The 19742-nt window shown below is 35.2% G+C and overlaps 1 protein-coding gene across 5 annotated transcripts in view; it reads left to right on the forward strand.

The window, feature by feature from the left end:
• Nucleotides 1-19742, forward strand: part of LOC126829368 (uncharacterized) — a 73176-nt gene that overhangs the window by 35640 nt on the left and 17794 nt on the right. For 3 of the 5 annotated variants that reach the window (XM_056103078.1, XM_056103076.1, XM_056103077.1), the window contains exons 4-6: nt 7324-7722; nt 11522-11851; nt 12909-12950. In XM_056103078.1, coding sequence (XP_055959053.1) covers nt 7324-7722; nt 11522-11851; nt 12909-12950 — 771 coding nt within the window. Of the gene's footprint in view, nt 1-3029; nt 3593-7323; nt 7723-11521; nt 11852-12908; nt 12951-17296; nt 19429-19742 lie in introns of those variants that run through there. The other 2 variants (XM_056103079.1, XM_056103080.1) reach the window with 2 other exon arrangements.

Below are 19742 nucleotides of genomic sequence, written 5' to 3' on the forward strand. Positions count from 1 at the left end.
CCTGATTTCGTTTAGCCTGTTGCTTTATTTATTCCTAGCTTCGGTTAGCCCCAGTCTACTTCATTGACTCTCAAATATCGAAAAAATATTGAGAACATTTCACATAACCGGTTATACACAAGGCATAATTATATTAACTATACAAGTCACAATTATATGGTATAAACATGACATATTTATATGGAATTCATAGGACACGAGTATATTATGAACTTCACAGGGCACAAGTACGTATATGGACTACACATATTTATATGGACTTCATGCGACACGAGTATATAGACTACACAGGGTGCAGGTATAATATTGACTACACATGACACATTTATATGAAATTCATAGGACACGATAATATTATACGGAATACTTAGGCCACAGTCCCATGATATACGTATATATAAGACTAAGAAAATTAGGAAAAAGACAGATTTCCGTCTTGTCTTTCAAAACTAAAGTCGAATCTCCTACATGACACATTACTAACCGAAATAACTCATCATACCAACTAAATACTTTATTTGGCGGAAATCAAACGAGGGGGGGGGGGCTGTGTAGTTTGTTGAAATTATGAATGAATCATCTACTTGGTATTTTTACATCGCTTATAATATCCGTGAATAATCTAGTTGGTTTCCTTCCGCGTTTTCGTGGCTTTTCTTATGATGTATATATTTATACGTGATCCATAAAGCCGATTAAATACTTTATTTTGGCTTAAATCAAGGAGGTTTCGCTGTGTAGTTTGTAAAATGAATCACCTACTAGTTCATTTTAGATTGCTTACAACGTCCGTGAATAGTCTCGTTGGTTTCCCGTGTGATGTGAAATAGTTCTCCGATCTGTGTGTACATAATCTTTGACCATGTGCATGGGGTTTGAAGATAATAAATGATTTATTGAAGATAACTTTTAGTAAGTTGTTGAGCTGAGTGAATCATTCCACAAGGATAGTGATGATATATTATTTGATAATGTCAAAATAAATTCTACTTCAATAATATGATCAACAACCAAGCATTCGATATTCCTCCATAAATCTGCCATAGTTAATTTATAATAGATTTCAATCGAGATAAGTATTTACACGATCTTATGAGTGCATCCGTTATCTCATAATCTACATTTTATTTTTTTCGCTTACGTTATCCAGTTGGTCACGTAAAGAAATGAAATGGTGTTTTTAGGCTTAGATCTATTTCACATACAGACCTGCAGATATCGCCACAGGTCATGAGATGTAAACAGGGCGAGCGCTACCCCTAACCCTAGCCCAAGACCTAACCCTAACCCACAATCACCAGCAACAATCACGTGCCTTAACCCTGTTTTCATCTCGTGACCTTGAAATAGATCTGACCGTTTAAGGTCCTACTTTTCTGCACCTATCGGGTTAATGAAGGTCAACATGCGCCACTAATAATTGCGGTACTAATAAAAGAGAGAGAAAAATGGGGTTTAACGTTCACTCGATTAGGTGATTTCGGGACTAACATATGGTTCAATTTTATTTCAATAATTCGCTTGCCCCCCACCCCCACCGGCTACTAAATCTAGGTTTTTAATATACCATCAGCACGGCTACACTCTCTTGCACTGATCCTGCGTCCTGCCCAACTAACAAGGCGACACCAGATAAGAAAATTCCGAGGAATTTTCTCGACCAACTCCAGGATGTAACGGGTAACATCCTAGTTAGTGAACCAGCGCTGAATCCCAGTATTCGTTCCGTTAGGGATCAGTAGATTTTCTTATGCCTTTCGAATAGTTATTGCCTTGTCTGTTTCGAGTCGTTGAGATGGGAGTACGTGTTTGGTGGGAATTGCATCCCTTTATTATACGGACTTAGCCTCGGTTGGCGGGGTGAGACTTTAGTGAAGACATGTATATGCATCATTATTCTGGATTCCTCTTGGAAGAATAGTGTTTAAGTACCGGGTACGTCTACCCCTGCCCGCCCCCACCCGACCTGAAACTGCAAAATATTCAGTATTATTCATTGAGTATGAATATTATCCTGAAGTTGCATTTTCGAATTGAGCGCATGTAAAAACACAGCGACCATTTGTTATACTTAAAGGAGCTAAGTCGCTAATATTTGGGACCTAGAAATTGACAAAAGTGGGTCGCAACGCATATAATACTGTAATATGAATGAATATAAACTGATTTACATTCAATGGTTTCGGTTTTTACTCCAATTTCAAATCAGTTATGTTCGGCGAAATAAGCCAGCAGTTTCAAGCGAGTTCAAATTTCTAGCGTCTGGTTATTCCAGTCTACATACGCCGTTTGATTTGGTGCAATGTGTCTAGCCTCGTCCCTCGGGTCTCTTGATACAACTGGGGCTGAAGCGCATTATGGTACACGATTCGTGTACCAATGGTAAAATGTTTATTTTGTCTTAAATATTGGATATCAAAAGCCCATATTTTTCCGGTAAGATCACAACATGAATGTTGATTTAATTTGACAAATAAATCGCGTTTTCAATGTTGAAGATTTTGGATGATATTGAGTTAGAGACTTGGCTACTTTAACGCACAGTGTTTCGGCATGTTTTCTCGTTTATATAACAAACCAGTGACTATATTCCATTTAATTGAAATAGGGTTTAACGTTCTACTTGTTGTATTTAATATAAAGGGTCCTTGTGTTTTTGGTATGGACCTCTCTGTCATTAAAACAAAACACATTAATCTCTACTTTTTAAAAATGAAATTCAAACTTCGAACAGTGGTAATTACTTCCCCGACTTAAATTACTAATTATAAAACTTTTTTTTAAAGTTATAAAGTCATTATCAAATAATAATTTCACGGGGACCATCTTCTTATTTATCTAGAAATCGAATCCCAAATAAAATTTGTGGATCGAAATCTAACATCGATGTGCTAATTGAGGGCGTGTCATCTGATCTTTAGTGGGAGACTCGTGAATATTTATGGTGTCAACTGTCAATAATGATGGTTGATGCACCGTGAATCATAAATTACTAATCACACGCATTTCAGTCGGAAATCGCCACTCGGTCACTCCAGACTTTAACATAACATTTAAGTATCACAAAGGCCTGGCTTCGTGTGCAGTGTGAACAGTCTCTCGCTGTGAGCTGAGAACAGATAATAGATAGATATCGTTACAATACACGCTACAGATATCAGACGACAAGCTAAAATAACTAGAACACGAAAATACCTGTAGTCAAATCACACATACGACAGGTGAACGCGAAATAGTCCGGAGACTAATTTAATTTATTTGTGTTTTGTGATTTCCTGTAGTTTAGACTTGAAGCTTGAAGTTTATTATAATTCAGAAGGATTACTTCGTTACGGGAAACAAATAAAAAGTTCTAGATCATTATTAATCATTGTCTTTTTTACCTGAGTGTGTGTGTGTGTGCACACGCGGAGGAATACTTCAAAGACGAGTCACCACCACAGGTGTAACGGTTATAGGAGGGCGCCATTACAAAGTTTAAACGGAATATTTATGTTGTAATAACCGTTGATTTATTCAAGAAAGATGAAGTTATTTAACGGATTATTGTGTTTGCCGCTTGTTGTATTAATTTGTGTTTTAGTATTAAAAGGTAGGCTATCAAGTTATTTCAGATGGTCAGTTACTGATGTCGTGCGAGTTTATATTTTATATCCGTTTGCAGTTTTAAAACAGGTATTGTCATGTAGGATATACAAACTATTTACGCCCTTGACCTACGATTTCATAGTTTTTCTGTGTATATACGTATTATACCTATTATGCATGAATCATATGTACAATTGAATTAGACATATTTGGTATCCGAAATGACGGCAATATTACGGGTTATCTATCACACTCACAGCTTGTATGTAGAAGCCAGGGAAAGAGTAAGACATATCGGACGATAAATAGATAGGACAATTTGCCCAATTCTGGCATTCTGTAGGATTATAGACGAAACAGCATTTTGGTTAAAAAAAGAGAACATTTTGGTGTTAGATTGATGCTACAAAATATTCAAAATAGAATCCTAAATTATGAATTTTGGTATACTGTATGGCCGATTTGGCATTCCATAGCTCCTAACTATAGGTTAATGAAGACGGGCATACGCCATACAGTGTGCTATGAGGGAAACTTTGCCCGGACAGTGGCACTACGGGCTACTCTTATATCAAATTCCAACTGTCAAGGGATCTTTTACGTGCATGCCAATGTGTACACAGGACCTTGGTTTTTCATCCCATCCAAACGACTAGAGAGCTGGCCTTGTCATTCCCTCCATCCTGCATCACTGACAAGAGGGAATGACGCCGGACATTCCATAGGGAACAAGAATAAATGTAGGTGTGTATATAATTTATACGCCTCTTGCAATAAAATTACAAAATTAATATTGAAGACATGCATGTCTCGGGTCGCTAGTACAGTTTATCCAAAGACACCATTATTTCAACTCATATGATATTATTTTATATCTATATTTAATAATATACCGTTCTTGAATGCATTTGTCCGAGTGGTCTTTGGTCCAATTTGTCTGACCCTGTTCTTATGCGAATTTGTTTAAAAAAATTCCCTTTAAAATGCTATTTCCAAGCCAGCGTTTTCATGCAATATAAGAGTTATGTCCCTTGTGTTTCAATATTAACTTTTTCTACAAAGAACCTAATCCTATTTGGAATTTATATGTAGGTTCCATGATATATACTATTTTGTTGTGTCCTCCTCTAAATGATATAGGCCTAGCCTGTTCCCCAATCCCATTCTTATTGAATAAAATATAGTTTAAAAAAAAAATTTCACACTTCAACTCTGTATAAAAGTGTTTGGGAAATTTTCGTGCAAATCTCTGTGTATGACATGTAATATACCATTTTCCAGCATGGTTCCCTCTTGTCAGTGGTGCATGACAGAACGTGCCAGGTACAGTGTCTAGTCATTCTTATGGGACAAAAATATCAAGGTCCTGTGTACATGTACACATTGGCATGCACATGAAACAATCCTTAACAGTTGGAATTCAAAATAAAGAGTAGGCCATAGCGCTTTTGTCCAGGCAAAATATCCTTAATAGCACATCGTATGGCATATGCCTCTCCTCATGAGCCCTGTCAGTAGGATCAGAAAAGTAGGACATTTCATTTCATTACATGTACCTTATGACACAAATGAGCGAGCCACACCAAGTTTCTCTCTACGACTAAAGTTTGAAGGGAAATGTAATTCTGTGTAAAATTCCGGCACGATACTGAGATTTCCTAAGGCTTCCTTTTAAATGACAAGAAAGCCACGGTGGCTCAGAGAGTAAGACACTGACTCTTGATGTTGGCCGAGAAATTCCCAACGTACATGTATTTTACCAATGTGCTTTTTTCTCCCCTATCAGTGGTGCAGGACACATCTGGTTTGTGTCGAGTGGACATTATTAAACTCTCTCTCCCTTTCTTGAAATGTGATGTACATGTTTATATCCCAAAGATGTGATGAATTTGGGAACATGAAAACTATCAATTTTCACCATTCTGTGCTGTTTCGTCAGGGTAGAACCCTAGCAATAATCTGCATTCCACTACCTTCCATTACAGAGCTAGTACATGTAGGGGGGAGTGGGATTCGATGGGCTGATTTACAGATAACTTTAGTTACAAATCACTGAGGATAACTAATCTTTGCTATCAGATATTAACCTATAAACATACAGTTTCAATACTTCACCTTAAAGAAAAGTGGAATTATACCTATTTTTCTGACATCACTCAGGATAGCCCATCGGGCCTAATGGTGTTGGTCAGATGGACCATCTCATGGGGACCAATGGGTCGTCTAATGGTTACAATAAGATATACATTTGTACACAAAGATTCAAGAACTTTTAATTTAATTAGAGAATAAAAAAGATAAATTTTGACCGATTTTTGTTGAAGTAAGATCATAATAACCAGTCTACTCAATATCGTAGTCATAAAACGAATAATTCCTTGTTGCCTTTTCATTTTTATTGGTTTGGGAAGTATGGCTACTAATTTTGAACGTGTTACAGTGTCAATATCTTCAACTGATTTTTCGATGAATGCACGGGACAAGGTGTGCTTTTTGGATCTTCTAAAAAATTTACATGTATGTGTTGGTGTAAAGCACATCTTGGTGACACTTACATGTAATTACCTTGGGGCATGAAAAATATGAAAAAAAACAACCTTTACCATGGTTAAACATACATGTACGGCCGTGAGGCAATGTGTTGATAGTACATGTACATTGTACTACTACATGTATAACTGGTACTGTACATGTAAATTGTTATCCGCCTTGGACTTCTAGTGTTGTGCTTTCCCTGGTGTCTAAAAAAATTTACCATAGGTTCAGGTTTGTGGAACTCTTATTCTTGCTGAACAAAGTGAATTATTGATTACAAACTTCTCTGCTCTCAAGAACATCAATAGGCTCTTTGGAGTTGATCTAATGTACATGTAGGACCATAGGAAAGGCTGAGTGAGTTCTTCCCAGGATGAAATGTTTGATTTGATCTTATTATTTAAAAAACAATGGGGTCTTCATGACACCCTGATGTACATGTAGATGTGTTACTGATAGACACTTTCAGTTTAAACTAAATTAAAGGATATACATGTACTCTAGTATCATTTCGTCACACAAGCACCTAGTTTATGTTTGATCTATTGTTTTCATTTTGAAACCAATGACAAGCTCACATTTGATCAAAGTACATGGGCACTAATAATATCTATCAGAACACATTGGATGAACACCACAATAGAGTTACATTTTTGCTGTGAAGGCGATAAGAAACTGCAATTTTTTTAATCAATTTTTTTCAAATTTTGTGTATAAGCATACATGTAGTTGGGATAATTAATGAGTGTATGAGCCTATCAATTTCCCTTATTCTCCATGTACAAATGTGGACGTGCATGTACATGTACAGTAGTTGGGACATTGAGTGGATGAGCCCTATCGATTTCCGTTATTCTCCTTCTGCATGTACAAAGATGCATGTACATGTACATGCATGTGTAGTACATGTACATGTATATCTGTACATGTACTCCAGAGTTGAATTAGTATATACATGTATGGTGTACGTATCATGTGTGTCAATTGCAATTGTTATTATATGTACATGTAAATGATATTGATTATCTGTTGCTACATGTACATGTACATGTATGATAATCCAGTACCATAGACTCACTTATAAGTACATGTACATGTATGCTCTTTGTGACATGCATTCAGATTACCCTTTTAAACATAATTTATGGGTGAAAATGTACTACATGTAAACTTTATTATTTTCTTGGTATACATTTTCAGATGTTGAAGCTGCTAGGCTCACAATATCACCATCACAGAATCTACAGGCAGGTGCTACATCTTTAACATTACGGTGTTCACCTGTTTCTAATGCTGTTTATACTACACTATACAGTATAACGATAAACAAACGTACCATGGTACAGAATTCACAAACAACAAACATGGCAGTAATAAATGGGATAGGTACTAAACCTGGAACAGGAATAACACCACCTAAATATACAGTGACTGGTAATTATGATATAACCCAGCAACCAACCCAAGGCTTCCTACAAATTATTATTAATAATCCTGATTGTAATGATGCTGCTGAATATCAGTGTATAACAGCTGGACAACCTACTATAGCTACTAATCCAGGGACGTTACAAGAAGATAAAAATGTCACAGTTCAAAGTAAGTAATTGTATTTTTTACGACAGTTGGATGTGTTGTATGTCATTTCTTCCATGCATATATGTACATTCTGAAGTTACACAAACCATTTCTGGTCATCTTTTAATTTTGTCTATTAAAGCTTGTAAACACAACAAATTACAGGACAAAATGCTAAATTTACTGTTTGTAGAACTGGTTGTGCTTGTACATGTACATGTAGTGGTCATATGGGCTTTAGGAGGAACCGTATCGTAAATTCAAAATACTTTGACTGTACAGTGTATAATGTACATGTAAAAATCAAAATACTTCGACTGTACAGTGTATAATGAACATGTAAAAATTCAAAATACTTCGAATGCACAGTGTATAATGTACATATAAAAATTCAGAAAACTCTGACTGAACAGTGTATAATGTACATCTAAATCACTGAGCTATTTGATTGTCTGTATTAAAATTTGGGAAATCTTGTGAGCGTTAAAAACAATAGAAAGAATGCTATCTAAATCCCAAAAGGGAAATTTCACGGACAGCAACACTACAGCATGTATTTCAAATTCCAAATCTCATTGGTTTATTTACAGTATAAATTCAGATACATGTACATGTACAGGGTACAATTTATATTTGTGTAATGTCCACATATTTATGTTCAAATATGGGAGCCACATTGGATCAGTCTGTAAGGTGTTGGCTTGGTAACTTGGAGGTCCCATGTTCAGTCCCTGTGTTCATTGTTCATTGGGATTTACTAACTTGGTTCCCCCTCGTCAGTGGTGTACATGTACATGTACATGTAGGATGATGGAGGGCCTGACAAAGAACTACATGTACATGTACATGTAAAATGTACATGTATAGTCACTCATCAGATGGGATAAAAAAAACTGACGTCCCATGTACATGTACACAATGTGAAATTAAAATAAGAGTAAGCTGTGGCGCCGCTATCATTGCAAAATTTGCCTGTCTGCATTAGCCCTTTCAGTCAGCCGTAGGCATCCACTGCGCTGTATAGAGTCCTGGGCCTTTTAATACATATACAGGTTTCACTCAAAAAAAAAACAACAACAAAGAATAGAGGTGTCTCTACTCTCAAATAAAAATATACAAATGTAGATTACATGTATGAAATGTTCTCAATAATATTTTAAATGTTCAGTGAGAAACAAGAATATACACTGTAACTAGAATTGTGCACAATACTGAGTGAGGCTTTCACAATACCAAGACCTCACAGTGAGCGCAATCAAGACAATCTACACCAACCTATCATAGCTAACATATTCATAATTATGTTCTTCGTATGGGTGTCTCATTACTGTATCAAAGAATCAATCTGAATTACTTTTTGACACTGCTCTTTGGAGTCAGTCTATAATTGTCATTATGACCACATTAAAAATATTAATAATAACTGAAACTCAGCCGATATATCTCAACACTGCCATCGATCACATCACAAGAACAGTTTTCAATATTACTGCAGACAAATTGGATTTGCTTATAAACAGCGTAAGCTGGTTGCTTGAGTTTTTCGTGGGAAGAAGCTACATTTGTACATGTACATATATTACATGTAATTCAAAGACTAATTATTACACATTGAAAAAAATTATTTCTATTCTAGCAGGACTAAACCCATATTTTGGTTAAAAGGAAACACTCTACTTGAAATTATTAAGCTTTGACAATAGCATTCATCTGTACGGAATTTAGTCAGTTTCTACCGAAAATTATGATTTCTGACATATTTTGAATTTCCATCTCGGTTTTTTTCTGCTACTCCTAATATTTCAATAATTTGTACAATGGTTTCATTAGACCCTGTTCGAGAAAATTTTAAGATAATTGCAAGCGACATTTTAGAGATAAAGATGTCTCAATGTGCTTGAAATCGTAAAATACATGTATTGTGCTTTTCACAGCCTTACATGTATAACTTTTTCGTTTTGGTGTCCGAATTTATCACTTTAATGCATGTACATGTACATGTATTAGCCCATGATCAATCACATTTTTTGCACATGCACACATTTTCGCGAATTTTGTCAAAGTTTGGTTATGATTAATGACTACTTCCGGTTAATTGAGAATTTCAGAAATACATTTACATGTACATGTAAGCACTAGTTCAGACATCCCTCATATGAAAGCTTGATAATAATCTTACTGTCTGAACCATCGTTAATTTTAAACAGATTTCTTTGATTGTGATTAAACTACTTAACTTTGGTTATTATAAACTTACCTGTGTGTTTGAAATCAACTCCCATTCGATAAAATCCATTGCACAACTAAATATCCCATTACTTGTAATTTCGGCTGTGAGGAATACAACAATGCTTTCATTACGTGTTGGGCTAAATCAATGCAGCTGTTGCGGGGGTGGTTTAATTTTGACAGATAGTTTGACATTCACGTGTTGCAATGAAAACAAAGCATGATCATTACGATCGTTTGAGTTTGGGCAACGAAAAATATAACTGAAGGCAATTACATAGGAGATTTATATGGAAACCATTGATCGTCAGTCTATCATATTTTATTCACAATGAAATTTGATAGACTGATTGCACGGATACTCGTAAAAATAAAGTCATGTATATAATATAAACTAAAAATATCCTATCTTCTTTACGTTATGAATAATTTAACAAGGATCATGAAGCTCACCTCCGAAGTCTCCGGGTGTATTGTCAATTTGATAGCATTCTTTCGATCAAATAATAACCACTTCAATAACATTTGAAGAGTCCAGGGGAAGAACAATCTAAGTCACATTTTTGTCTTTTCGCATAAAAGGCAAAACAGACTTTTGGGCGAGAATGCTTGATGCGAACAGAACAACGAGTGGGTTTGATTACAACTTCAAAATGATGTTTAATACAAATCATAATTACCAGTACAACAACTAACTTTTCAGCCAAATTAAGGTCAAATAAAGGGTACGATGGACGTATTTGTCTGGGAGGCCATTTCAGAAGGGCCTTGGTTCGGTGTGACACCGATCATTTTTTCCTGAAATTGATTGTGCCACAGAAAGCTTATACAGTTTGCTACCAGATGGCACCATTAACTGGGGTTCGTTGAAAAAGTGACTTAGATCGTTCTTCCCCGGGGCTCTTCATTTACAAGCGTGTTGCTTATATACATGTACATCATATTAAAGATAATCATAGGTAAATGTACATGTAATATTTCAGGCAGGTAAAACGAATGTAATTGTTTTTGTGTCGCATGTGTGTTCAAAAGAAAATTATCCCATCCGAGTCGCTAATCAAAACATTATTAAAACAAAGTATTCCGCAAGGTATAATTATAAAATTTGCAGAGGTTATACTAGAATGTAAAAAACGGTAACAAAATAAAAGAATAGGGACAGTTATGTGTGTGAACGCCCAAACTCAATGTCGAGCCGAGATTTGTAGCTTTTTCTTAAACCAAACTTGACGTGAAAGTGCCGAAAGCCGTTTCGATTTTCTATGCTGTCACCCCTTATACGAAATGATATCTCCCGAAGAGTGACATAATCAGCTTCCATATTAGTATTTTTCTGTGTCAAAAATTTGTGGGATAATATGTTGTGCAATGGATTTTATTTAACAGGAGTTGATTTCAAACACACAGGTAAGTTTATAATAACCAAAGTCAAGTAGTTTCTTCATAATCGAAGAAATCCGTTTAAAATTTACGATGGTTCAGACAGTAGTAATAACAATAGTCTTTCACCATTCTACATGTATGGTGAAAGACTAAATACATGTTCATCTTTATTGTACAATGTTCTAATATTCCATTTAATATTTTATAGGTAATCCTGTTACGGCAGAAATGTTCCCAGTTCCAGAAAAAGTACGTTATAGTGTTGGTGAAAACATTGAGATTACTTGTCAAGGAGATGTTGGAAATCCTGAAAAATCCTGGTCCTGGGAATCGAGATCAATTGGTGATTCCTTCTTTAACCCAATAAGAGAGAATATAACAAAAGGCACAGTTGATCCACCAACACCAACTCGATGTGGATATTATTCTAGAAGTATATTGAACTATTACGTTGGTCAAGATGATAATGGTCTGGTAATCAGATGTAAGATTGATAACTCAGAACTGCACAGTGACAATAAAACTATCTTCTTAATAAGTAAGTGAATATCACAGTACAAGCAATTATTATATTTATTCTTTCAAAAACACCTGTTATCACTTATTATTTTGATCCATTTGACTAAATGAAATTGAAAACTGATTCTAGGAATCTAGGAAGGATAATGCTTGATTTATATTGTATTGGTCCTGATATATCTTTATGTTTGAAGAATGTCTCCAATAAACTGGAAGTGGTATCATGTGTTCTGTTCTGGAAAGTGTAAGCATAACATCTTGGACTTTGCTACATGTATTGACTACTTACATGTAGTTTCTACTCTGTTGTCGAAAGAGAGACACAGTGGCTCAGTGAGTAAGGCCTGGGCTAACCAGGATGTCACGTGTTTGATCATGGTCTTGGCCGAGACAGTTACTTCAGGTTATCAGCATGGTTTCCCCTTGTCAGCAGTCTTGTGATTTGGATGGGACATGTACATGTTGCCGTGGTCGTCAAAGGAACCTTGACAGTTTGAATTCAAGGATGAGCAGGCGAAAAATGCCACCGTCTGTGCAAAATGTCCTTCAAAACACACAGGAAAGTTAATCCCAGTTTCATTTCTTTTATGCATAAAATAATATTGATAAACAATGGCCTGCTTACATTATTCAATTCAATGATTTTCTTATTGTGTATTCACACAGAGAGATTATTTTAGACAGGTATTACAAGAATGAAATAATAATAATTCCAATTATATCGCGCTAATTCCACATATACACTGTAGTCATGCTCATAGCGCTACAAAAAATGCAATCACTCTTGCAGATATTTCTTAAATAATTATGTTTTCAGTCTGGATATAAAGGAGTCTAATGATTGACAGAATCTAAGTTTTTCAGACTTAGAACATCTGGCTTCTTAATTTGCTAATTAAAGTCAAAGTTTAATATTAGATAATGAATAAGATATCAATAAATAGCAATGACTGGAGTTCACATTTAATGTTTGAGAGATACATGTACCTACTGCTAGGGGAAAATAATGTATCAAACAAAATACATGTATGTATGGCAGAAAATTGATGTACATGTAGAATTTTCTTTTATTTTAGACGCTGAAAATACTGATTCTCCTCGTCCAAATACTGGTGATGGTAAGAGATTCTTTTTTTTTTTTAAATATATACATATGTACATGTACATGTATCTATTTATCCATTGAAGGGAAATAACTGGGTAAACATTTCAATTTTCTGCAAAATTTTGAATATTCGTTGCAGTAATTATACTAATGTGCTGTTACTTGACAATATGAGGTTGATCATATTGGGTAGTATTTGATGAGTATTTGGTAGTAATGGGTTAGTATTTGCTTGTTTTGGGTGCTTGTACCACAGGGAGACAAATGGAACAGCCAGACATCGGTATCGCATTCAAAGTACATTCCCGCGATATTACTCTCTATTTTTGAAAACAATCAAATGATATGTCCATTTTGCATCATTATGTAGTAGTACTGGGTAGTATGTGGTGGTATTGGGTAAATCGTCCCACCCTCCTCTACTGTCCACTGACAACCCAAAGCATCAAAAGTTACTTCCCTTATTTAAAATGAAACAGTATATTAGGTTGTTATTGTGATTACATTGTGATTAAACAGGCCTATAATCAACTCTCCGGACCATTGGATGGTCATGATTTTTTAATGGATTTAAACACGGTTCGCAAAAATATTAATTTTTACTAAGGGTATAACTATTGCTACATGTACATGTAATCTAATTATCCCATATAATCTAGTTCTATTTGATTCTGTGGGTAGCTGAATGGCCAATTGTGTATGTTTAGGTCATAAGGTCTGTAATAATTGAGTCAAGTGTCATGGTTTTTAATTCCCAACTTGTACATGACAAAGTACATGTATGGCCTGTCCAACCTGGATTTTCTCTGGGTTGTCAGGTTTTCTCACACCCCACTGCGAAAGAGAATTATTGAAATAAAATGAAACCATATGTTAGTCCTGAAATTACTTGTTTGTGTCGTGGATGTTAAACCCCATTTCTTTCTCTATTTGCTTCATATTATTGTTGAACAAATTATTTCCATTATTTAACATAGATGGTTGTAATCGTAGTTCATGGATCGGTAAGAATTAAAACATGCATGAAGCCTATTATATACATGTACCATACACTTTAATCTTATCGGCTGGAAAGCACAAGATCGGAAGGTGTATCTTTGCTTATTTGTCAACATGAAAGCAAATAGGTCTAATATAATCATGTACATGTAAACTTTTATAGGAATATACATGTACATGTACAGGCATGCTTGGGTACATATAAGACATTTACCATATGTTAAATGTTACAGTACATGGTGTTGGGGACATATGATAAAACTCAAAGCGTTTAACATGTACCTGGTATACATGTTCACGGGCAGGATGATTTACCATATACTGACCTGAAACTACCTCATTATATGTGGTATTGGGTAAATCATACTGCCACAGGTTCCAAGGTTACAGCAAACCTTGTTCATCACACTTACCAAAGAGAACTGATGGTGACATGAAATCTACATGTTGAACGTGTCCTCATACCCCACATTTCCAGTCACATGTACTGATGTTATAGGGACGTACACATAAAATCTATAGCATGTTACACTGTTACCTGGATATCATTTAATGTTACGTATTTACATTGTATCCCAAATTTCTTTCATATTCGTTTATAATCAATTCTTTGTGTAAAAATTCGTAGAAATTGTCTAAGATCACCTAAAATCATCCAATATGTATTTTCCCGATCATTATTCAAAAATAGTGTCCTAATTAATTACTATATACACATTAATAATCAATCTCCACGTTATTTTTAACAGTTTGGGGGAAATTGGATGCTTGTTATCAAAACTAAATGGTCAGCTTTAAACGGGACACAACTACAAATTAAATGACTGAACTACGGTAGTTTCATGAATTTTAAAATCAAGATTTGATAACGAATGTGATAGAAATTACTACTAATTGCACAAGATTGTAAACGATACACAGGTTACAGTGTTAACATAAATATTAAATATCTATTCTTAATTTATAATATTTTCCCCTGTACCCAGTGATATTTATATATCAGTGATATACACATGTATATCCAGGAATATTTATAGCATGTAGATATTTATACTGCAGTACACACAATTACGTACATGTAGCATGTTTCAAAAATCACAGATATTGGTTAAGGTTGGGGTGTTTTTTTTTAATGAAATTCATGTACATGTATATTGTAAACGAGAAGTCTCACGTTTCACGCATTTGCAAAATAGGTTGAGCTTGCTAACCAAGTGGGAGCCACAATGGCTAGGTGGTTAAGACGATGGCTCGCTAGCCTGGAGGTCGGGTGTTCGATCCCTGCATTGGCCGAGAAAATTCATCGGGATTTTCCGACTTGGTTTCCCCTTGTCAGTGGTGCAGAACGGAGGGCCTGACAAGGACAGCTAGTCTAGTCCTTCAGATGATACGAAAAACCGAGGTCCTGTGTATACATTGGAATGCACTTAAAGATCCCTTGACAGTTGGAATTCGATATAAGAGTAGGCGATAGTGCCGCTGCCCGGGCAAAATTTCCCTCATAGCACACTGTATTGCGTATTTCCGTCTTCATCAGCCCAGTATAGGAGCAGAACAGTAGGACGTTAAACCCCATTTCATTTCATTTCTGCTAACCAAGTGCAAACGAACACAAAACTGTGCAGAAATAGTCTGAAAAATATTGATGCCTCAACCACTTGAGTCTAAATGAATGGTTCTCTACAATTACATGTAAGTCTGTACATGTATATGGTTAAATCTTTTTCACATGGCCATGTGCAGATTTTGTCATAGGTCAAAAGATGTAAACAGCGCTAGCCCTAAGCCTTACCCTAACTCTTACCCTAACCCTAAACTACAATCCTCGGCAACAATCATGTGCCCTAACCCTGTTTACATCTCGTGACCTTGGAGAAATCGGCAGGTGGCCATGTGAGATAGATCTAACCGTATGTATACATTTACTTCCTTTGCATCTCCACATACATGTACATGTACATTTAACTACATGTAACTACATGTAACTACATGTACATGTACCTGTACATACCCTCTAACCCGATCACTGTTTAAAATGACATACCAATTAAATATTATACAGGTACATCAATAACCAATTGAGGGTTTTTTTTTGAACATTTGTCGGGAAATTAAATATTTGTAAATTGAACACTGGGTTATCAAAAATAAACAGTCAGCTTTAAAGTGGCCATATAAGTACAAATTAGATGATTTTGGGTGGTTTTAAACAAATTTTTCTAATTTTCAAATAACGGGTTGATATTGAATGAATGTGAAAGAAATTAGGGTTAAATACACAAAATTAAATGATACCGGGCTACAGTGACAGGACTTCATTTTTTCTCCCGGGGTCAAAGTGGCTAAGTTGATAAGATGTTGGCTTGCTAGTCTGGAGGTTGGGTGTTCGATCCCTGCATTTGCTGCGAAAGTTCATCCAGATTTTCCGGCATGGTTCCCCCTTGTCAGTGATGCAGGACGGAGAACCTGACCAGGACAGCTGTCTAGTTGTTTGGATGGGACAAAAACCGAGGTCCCGTGTACACATTGGCGTGCATGTAAAAGATCCCTTGGCAGTTGGATTTCGATATAAGTGTAGGCCATAGCACCACTGTCCGGGCAAAATTTCCCTCATAGCACACTGTATGGCGTATGCCCGTCTTCATTAGCCCAGTTCGGAGCAGAACAGTAGGACGTTAAACCCCATTTCATTTCATTTCTTTTTTTCTCCCACCCACATCGAGAAGACGTTTTCTCTCTCTTCCTTTCCAGTAGGCTACAGTAATATTTTGGGTGTACATGTATGTCCTGATTTAAAAAAATAAATGAATAAAGTGTGTTCAGATATTGTAATCTAATTCAATTAGTAACTACAGGAGAACTGCACTACACACAAAATAAAACCAATAAGACTACGAGACATACTACACAGACATTGCAAGAAATAAACAACAAATATCATATCAAGTGAATGCATTCGGGGACCAACCGTAATAATACAGGCTTTACTCAAAATAAAAAAGAATTACAAGAAAGACGTAATACGACTGTTCGTATGCTGTGGTCACATGCCCAGAGTCCATTAAAAAAACAGAGACAGTTAACACTTAGATGAACTTACATGTACCATGGACGATACCCTGCAAAAGACATTGTGTCTTTACCAATAAAAAACAAAATCAAATAGGCCTCATAATTGATCTCGCGTCTCCTACCTTTGCTAGACTGGTTCTATTATTTGACTTCGCTGGCAAGTTTCTCTGGAAACACTACATGTAAGTCAGCGATGCCACCCAAGGTGGAAGCTGAGGTTAAACCTTAAAGAACGAACAAACGTTTAACGACTAGTTTCTATAAGATAGTATATATCTTTATTTACAGGAAATGCCGGTATGATTGCTGTGAATTCAGGATTATTACTATTTTTTTCGGCGTTGTTATTTTTCTGTAGCTAAAGTAGTAAAATTTAGTTTATAATTGATCAAATTATTGTTTGTAAAATACATGCAACAGTTTTTACAGAAATAGTTGTAGCTTGGTTTAATATTGGTAATTTTGAATAAGTAGGAATGTTTACAGAAGTACATTTAGCTTTGTTTGTAATCTTAGTAATTTTAATTGAGTAGGAACTTTTACGGAAGTACATGTACATGTAACTTTGTCAATAATAATAATAATAGTAATAGATTTAATGAAGTACATGTAGGAACTTTTACATAAATACCTTTGTTTATAGGTTAATAATGGTAATTTTAATTGAATAGGAACTTGAGTATGAGCTTTTACAAAAGTACAATGTACATGTAAATTGTTTAGAAATGATATATTTAATTTTAATTGAGTAGGAACTTTTACAATAATACATGTATGTAGCTTTGTTTATAATAATAATAATTTTAAAGAAGTATGAGCTTTTACATAAATATATGTACTTGTAGCTTTGTGTAGTAATGGTAATTTTGATTAAGTTAGAGCTTGCAAGACATAATAACTACACCTAGCAGTTTATATGACTAGAGGCCACAGTGTGCAGTACATGTATGATTGTATGCCCCCAAGACTGCAGTATAGGGTCTACTACAGTCAAATTTGATAAAGGAAGATATTTTGAATGTCTAAAAACAATTAATTATACTTTTTATTCATATTACAATGTAAGTAAGGCAGCTTGTACAACTACATGTAAGTTAGCAGCAATACATGTAATTTTTAAAAACTCAATTTTAATTTCATTCTTTGACTGAATGCCCCCGGGAAATGGATGCCTGGGGCTGTTGACCCATTGCTCCCACACCCTCTCTGCATGCCACTGAGAAGCCTGGCCTTGCCGTGCATGTAAAAGATCCCTTGGCAGTTGGAATTTGATATAAGAATACAGTGTAGGTCGTTGCACTTCTGTCCGGGCAAAATTTTCCTCATAACACACTTTATGGCATATGTCTGTCTTCATTAGCCCAGTTGGAGCAGAACAGTAGGACATTAAACCCCATCTCATTTCATATTTTCTATGATGATTGTTACACTTCTGTTTAATGAAAGTCCTGATGTGCCATTTGCATTCACGCTATGTCAATTTTCTCACGGCTTAATGCACGCTAAATATGTACTCCCATTGATTATTTAACATTTAAACATACATTATGTAAGAGCTAAACCTGCCTATTGCAGATCTTTCTTTAGGCCTTAAATGTTATATAAACTGTTGGACATGGCAACATGGCAAGACCATAACCAAATCTCGATGCCATCTGATGGGTACGATTTTAAAAGATTTGAATCCGATCTGCGATTCAACGACTGTTCATCTTTAACTGTAAAAATGGATAATTGAGACAATCGAGGCAACAGTATTCAGCGTGAAGCAATTTTCAGCACATTATTCTCTTTACGTTATCTACTCATTAACTATTATAGCAAGAACTGTCAGCTCTTTATCTAATCTTCCATAATGCCCCTTTAATTAAGAAAGCTCAATCAAAATACCAACCCTAGCTAGTAGAAAATGCATTATGTAAGAGCTAAATCTGACTAATGCAGATCTTTCATTTTTAAGATTTGGATAAAGAGCTGACAGTTCTCGATATAATAGTTCAAGAATAGATACATGTAACAAAAAGGAAATAGGCCTGTGTTGAAAATTTCAAATTATTTCTTTCTAAACGGAGTTATGGCAGTTTGAAGAATGGTGTAGTCTCGATTGTCATTGCTACCTTTGTTACAATAATTACAAAGTCTTGATTATCCAATTTTTTTTTATTAAATTATTTTCTTGCAATCGTGTTTAAATCCGCTGAAAATATCTTAGATTTTTTTATTAGGGACTTGACATTTGAATAAATGCCTATTAATGATTTATATAACATTTGAGGCCAAACACATGATCTGCAGTAGGCAGATTTAGCACTTACATAATGCTTCATTGAATGGTCATTAAATTAGAATTGATTAATATGAATATTGCTTCGACCAAAATATTTATTTATTTTTTTGAAATAAAAGTGCTTTGAATTGTGTATGCGCTCTTAATACTTTTTACTGAACATTTATTCAGTTTTTGTGGGCCTTATAAGATGCAATTTGGTAATTAACTTTTTCTTGGGTTGTCAAAGTAACTTCCAATTAACTCTCTTGGCCATTGGATGTCTTCAATTTTAGGGAGATGAGAACACTGTGGCCATTTAATAGTTTAATGATAAAGATAGATAATCGAGTTGTCAATTAGGACCATTGCTATGAAAACAATCTACACAACAACTCATAATTTTGCACAGAATAAAGTAATTTTCAAAATAATCTTTACCTAAATCTTAAATAATGCATCTTTAAC

The sequence above is a fragment of the Patella vulgata genome, chromosome 8 (assembly GCF_932274485.2).
Source record: "Patella vulgata chromosome 8, xgPatVulg1.2, whole genome shotgun sequence".
NCBI lineage: Eukaryota > Metazoa > Mollusca > Gastropoda > Patellidae > Patella > Patella vulgata.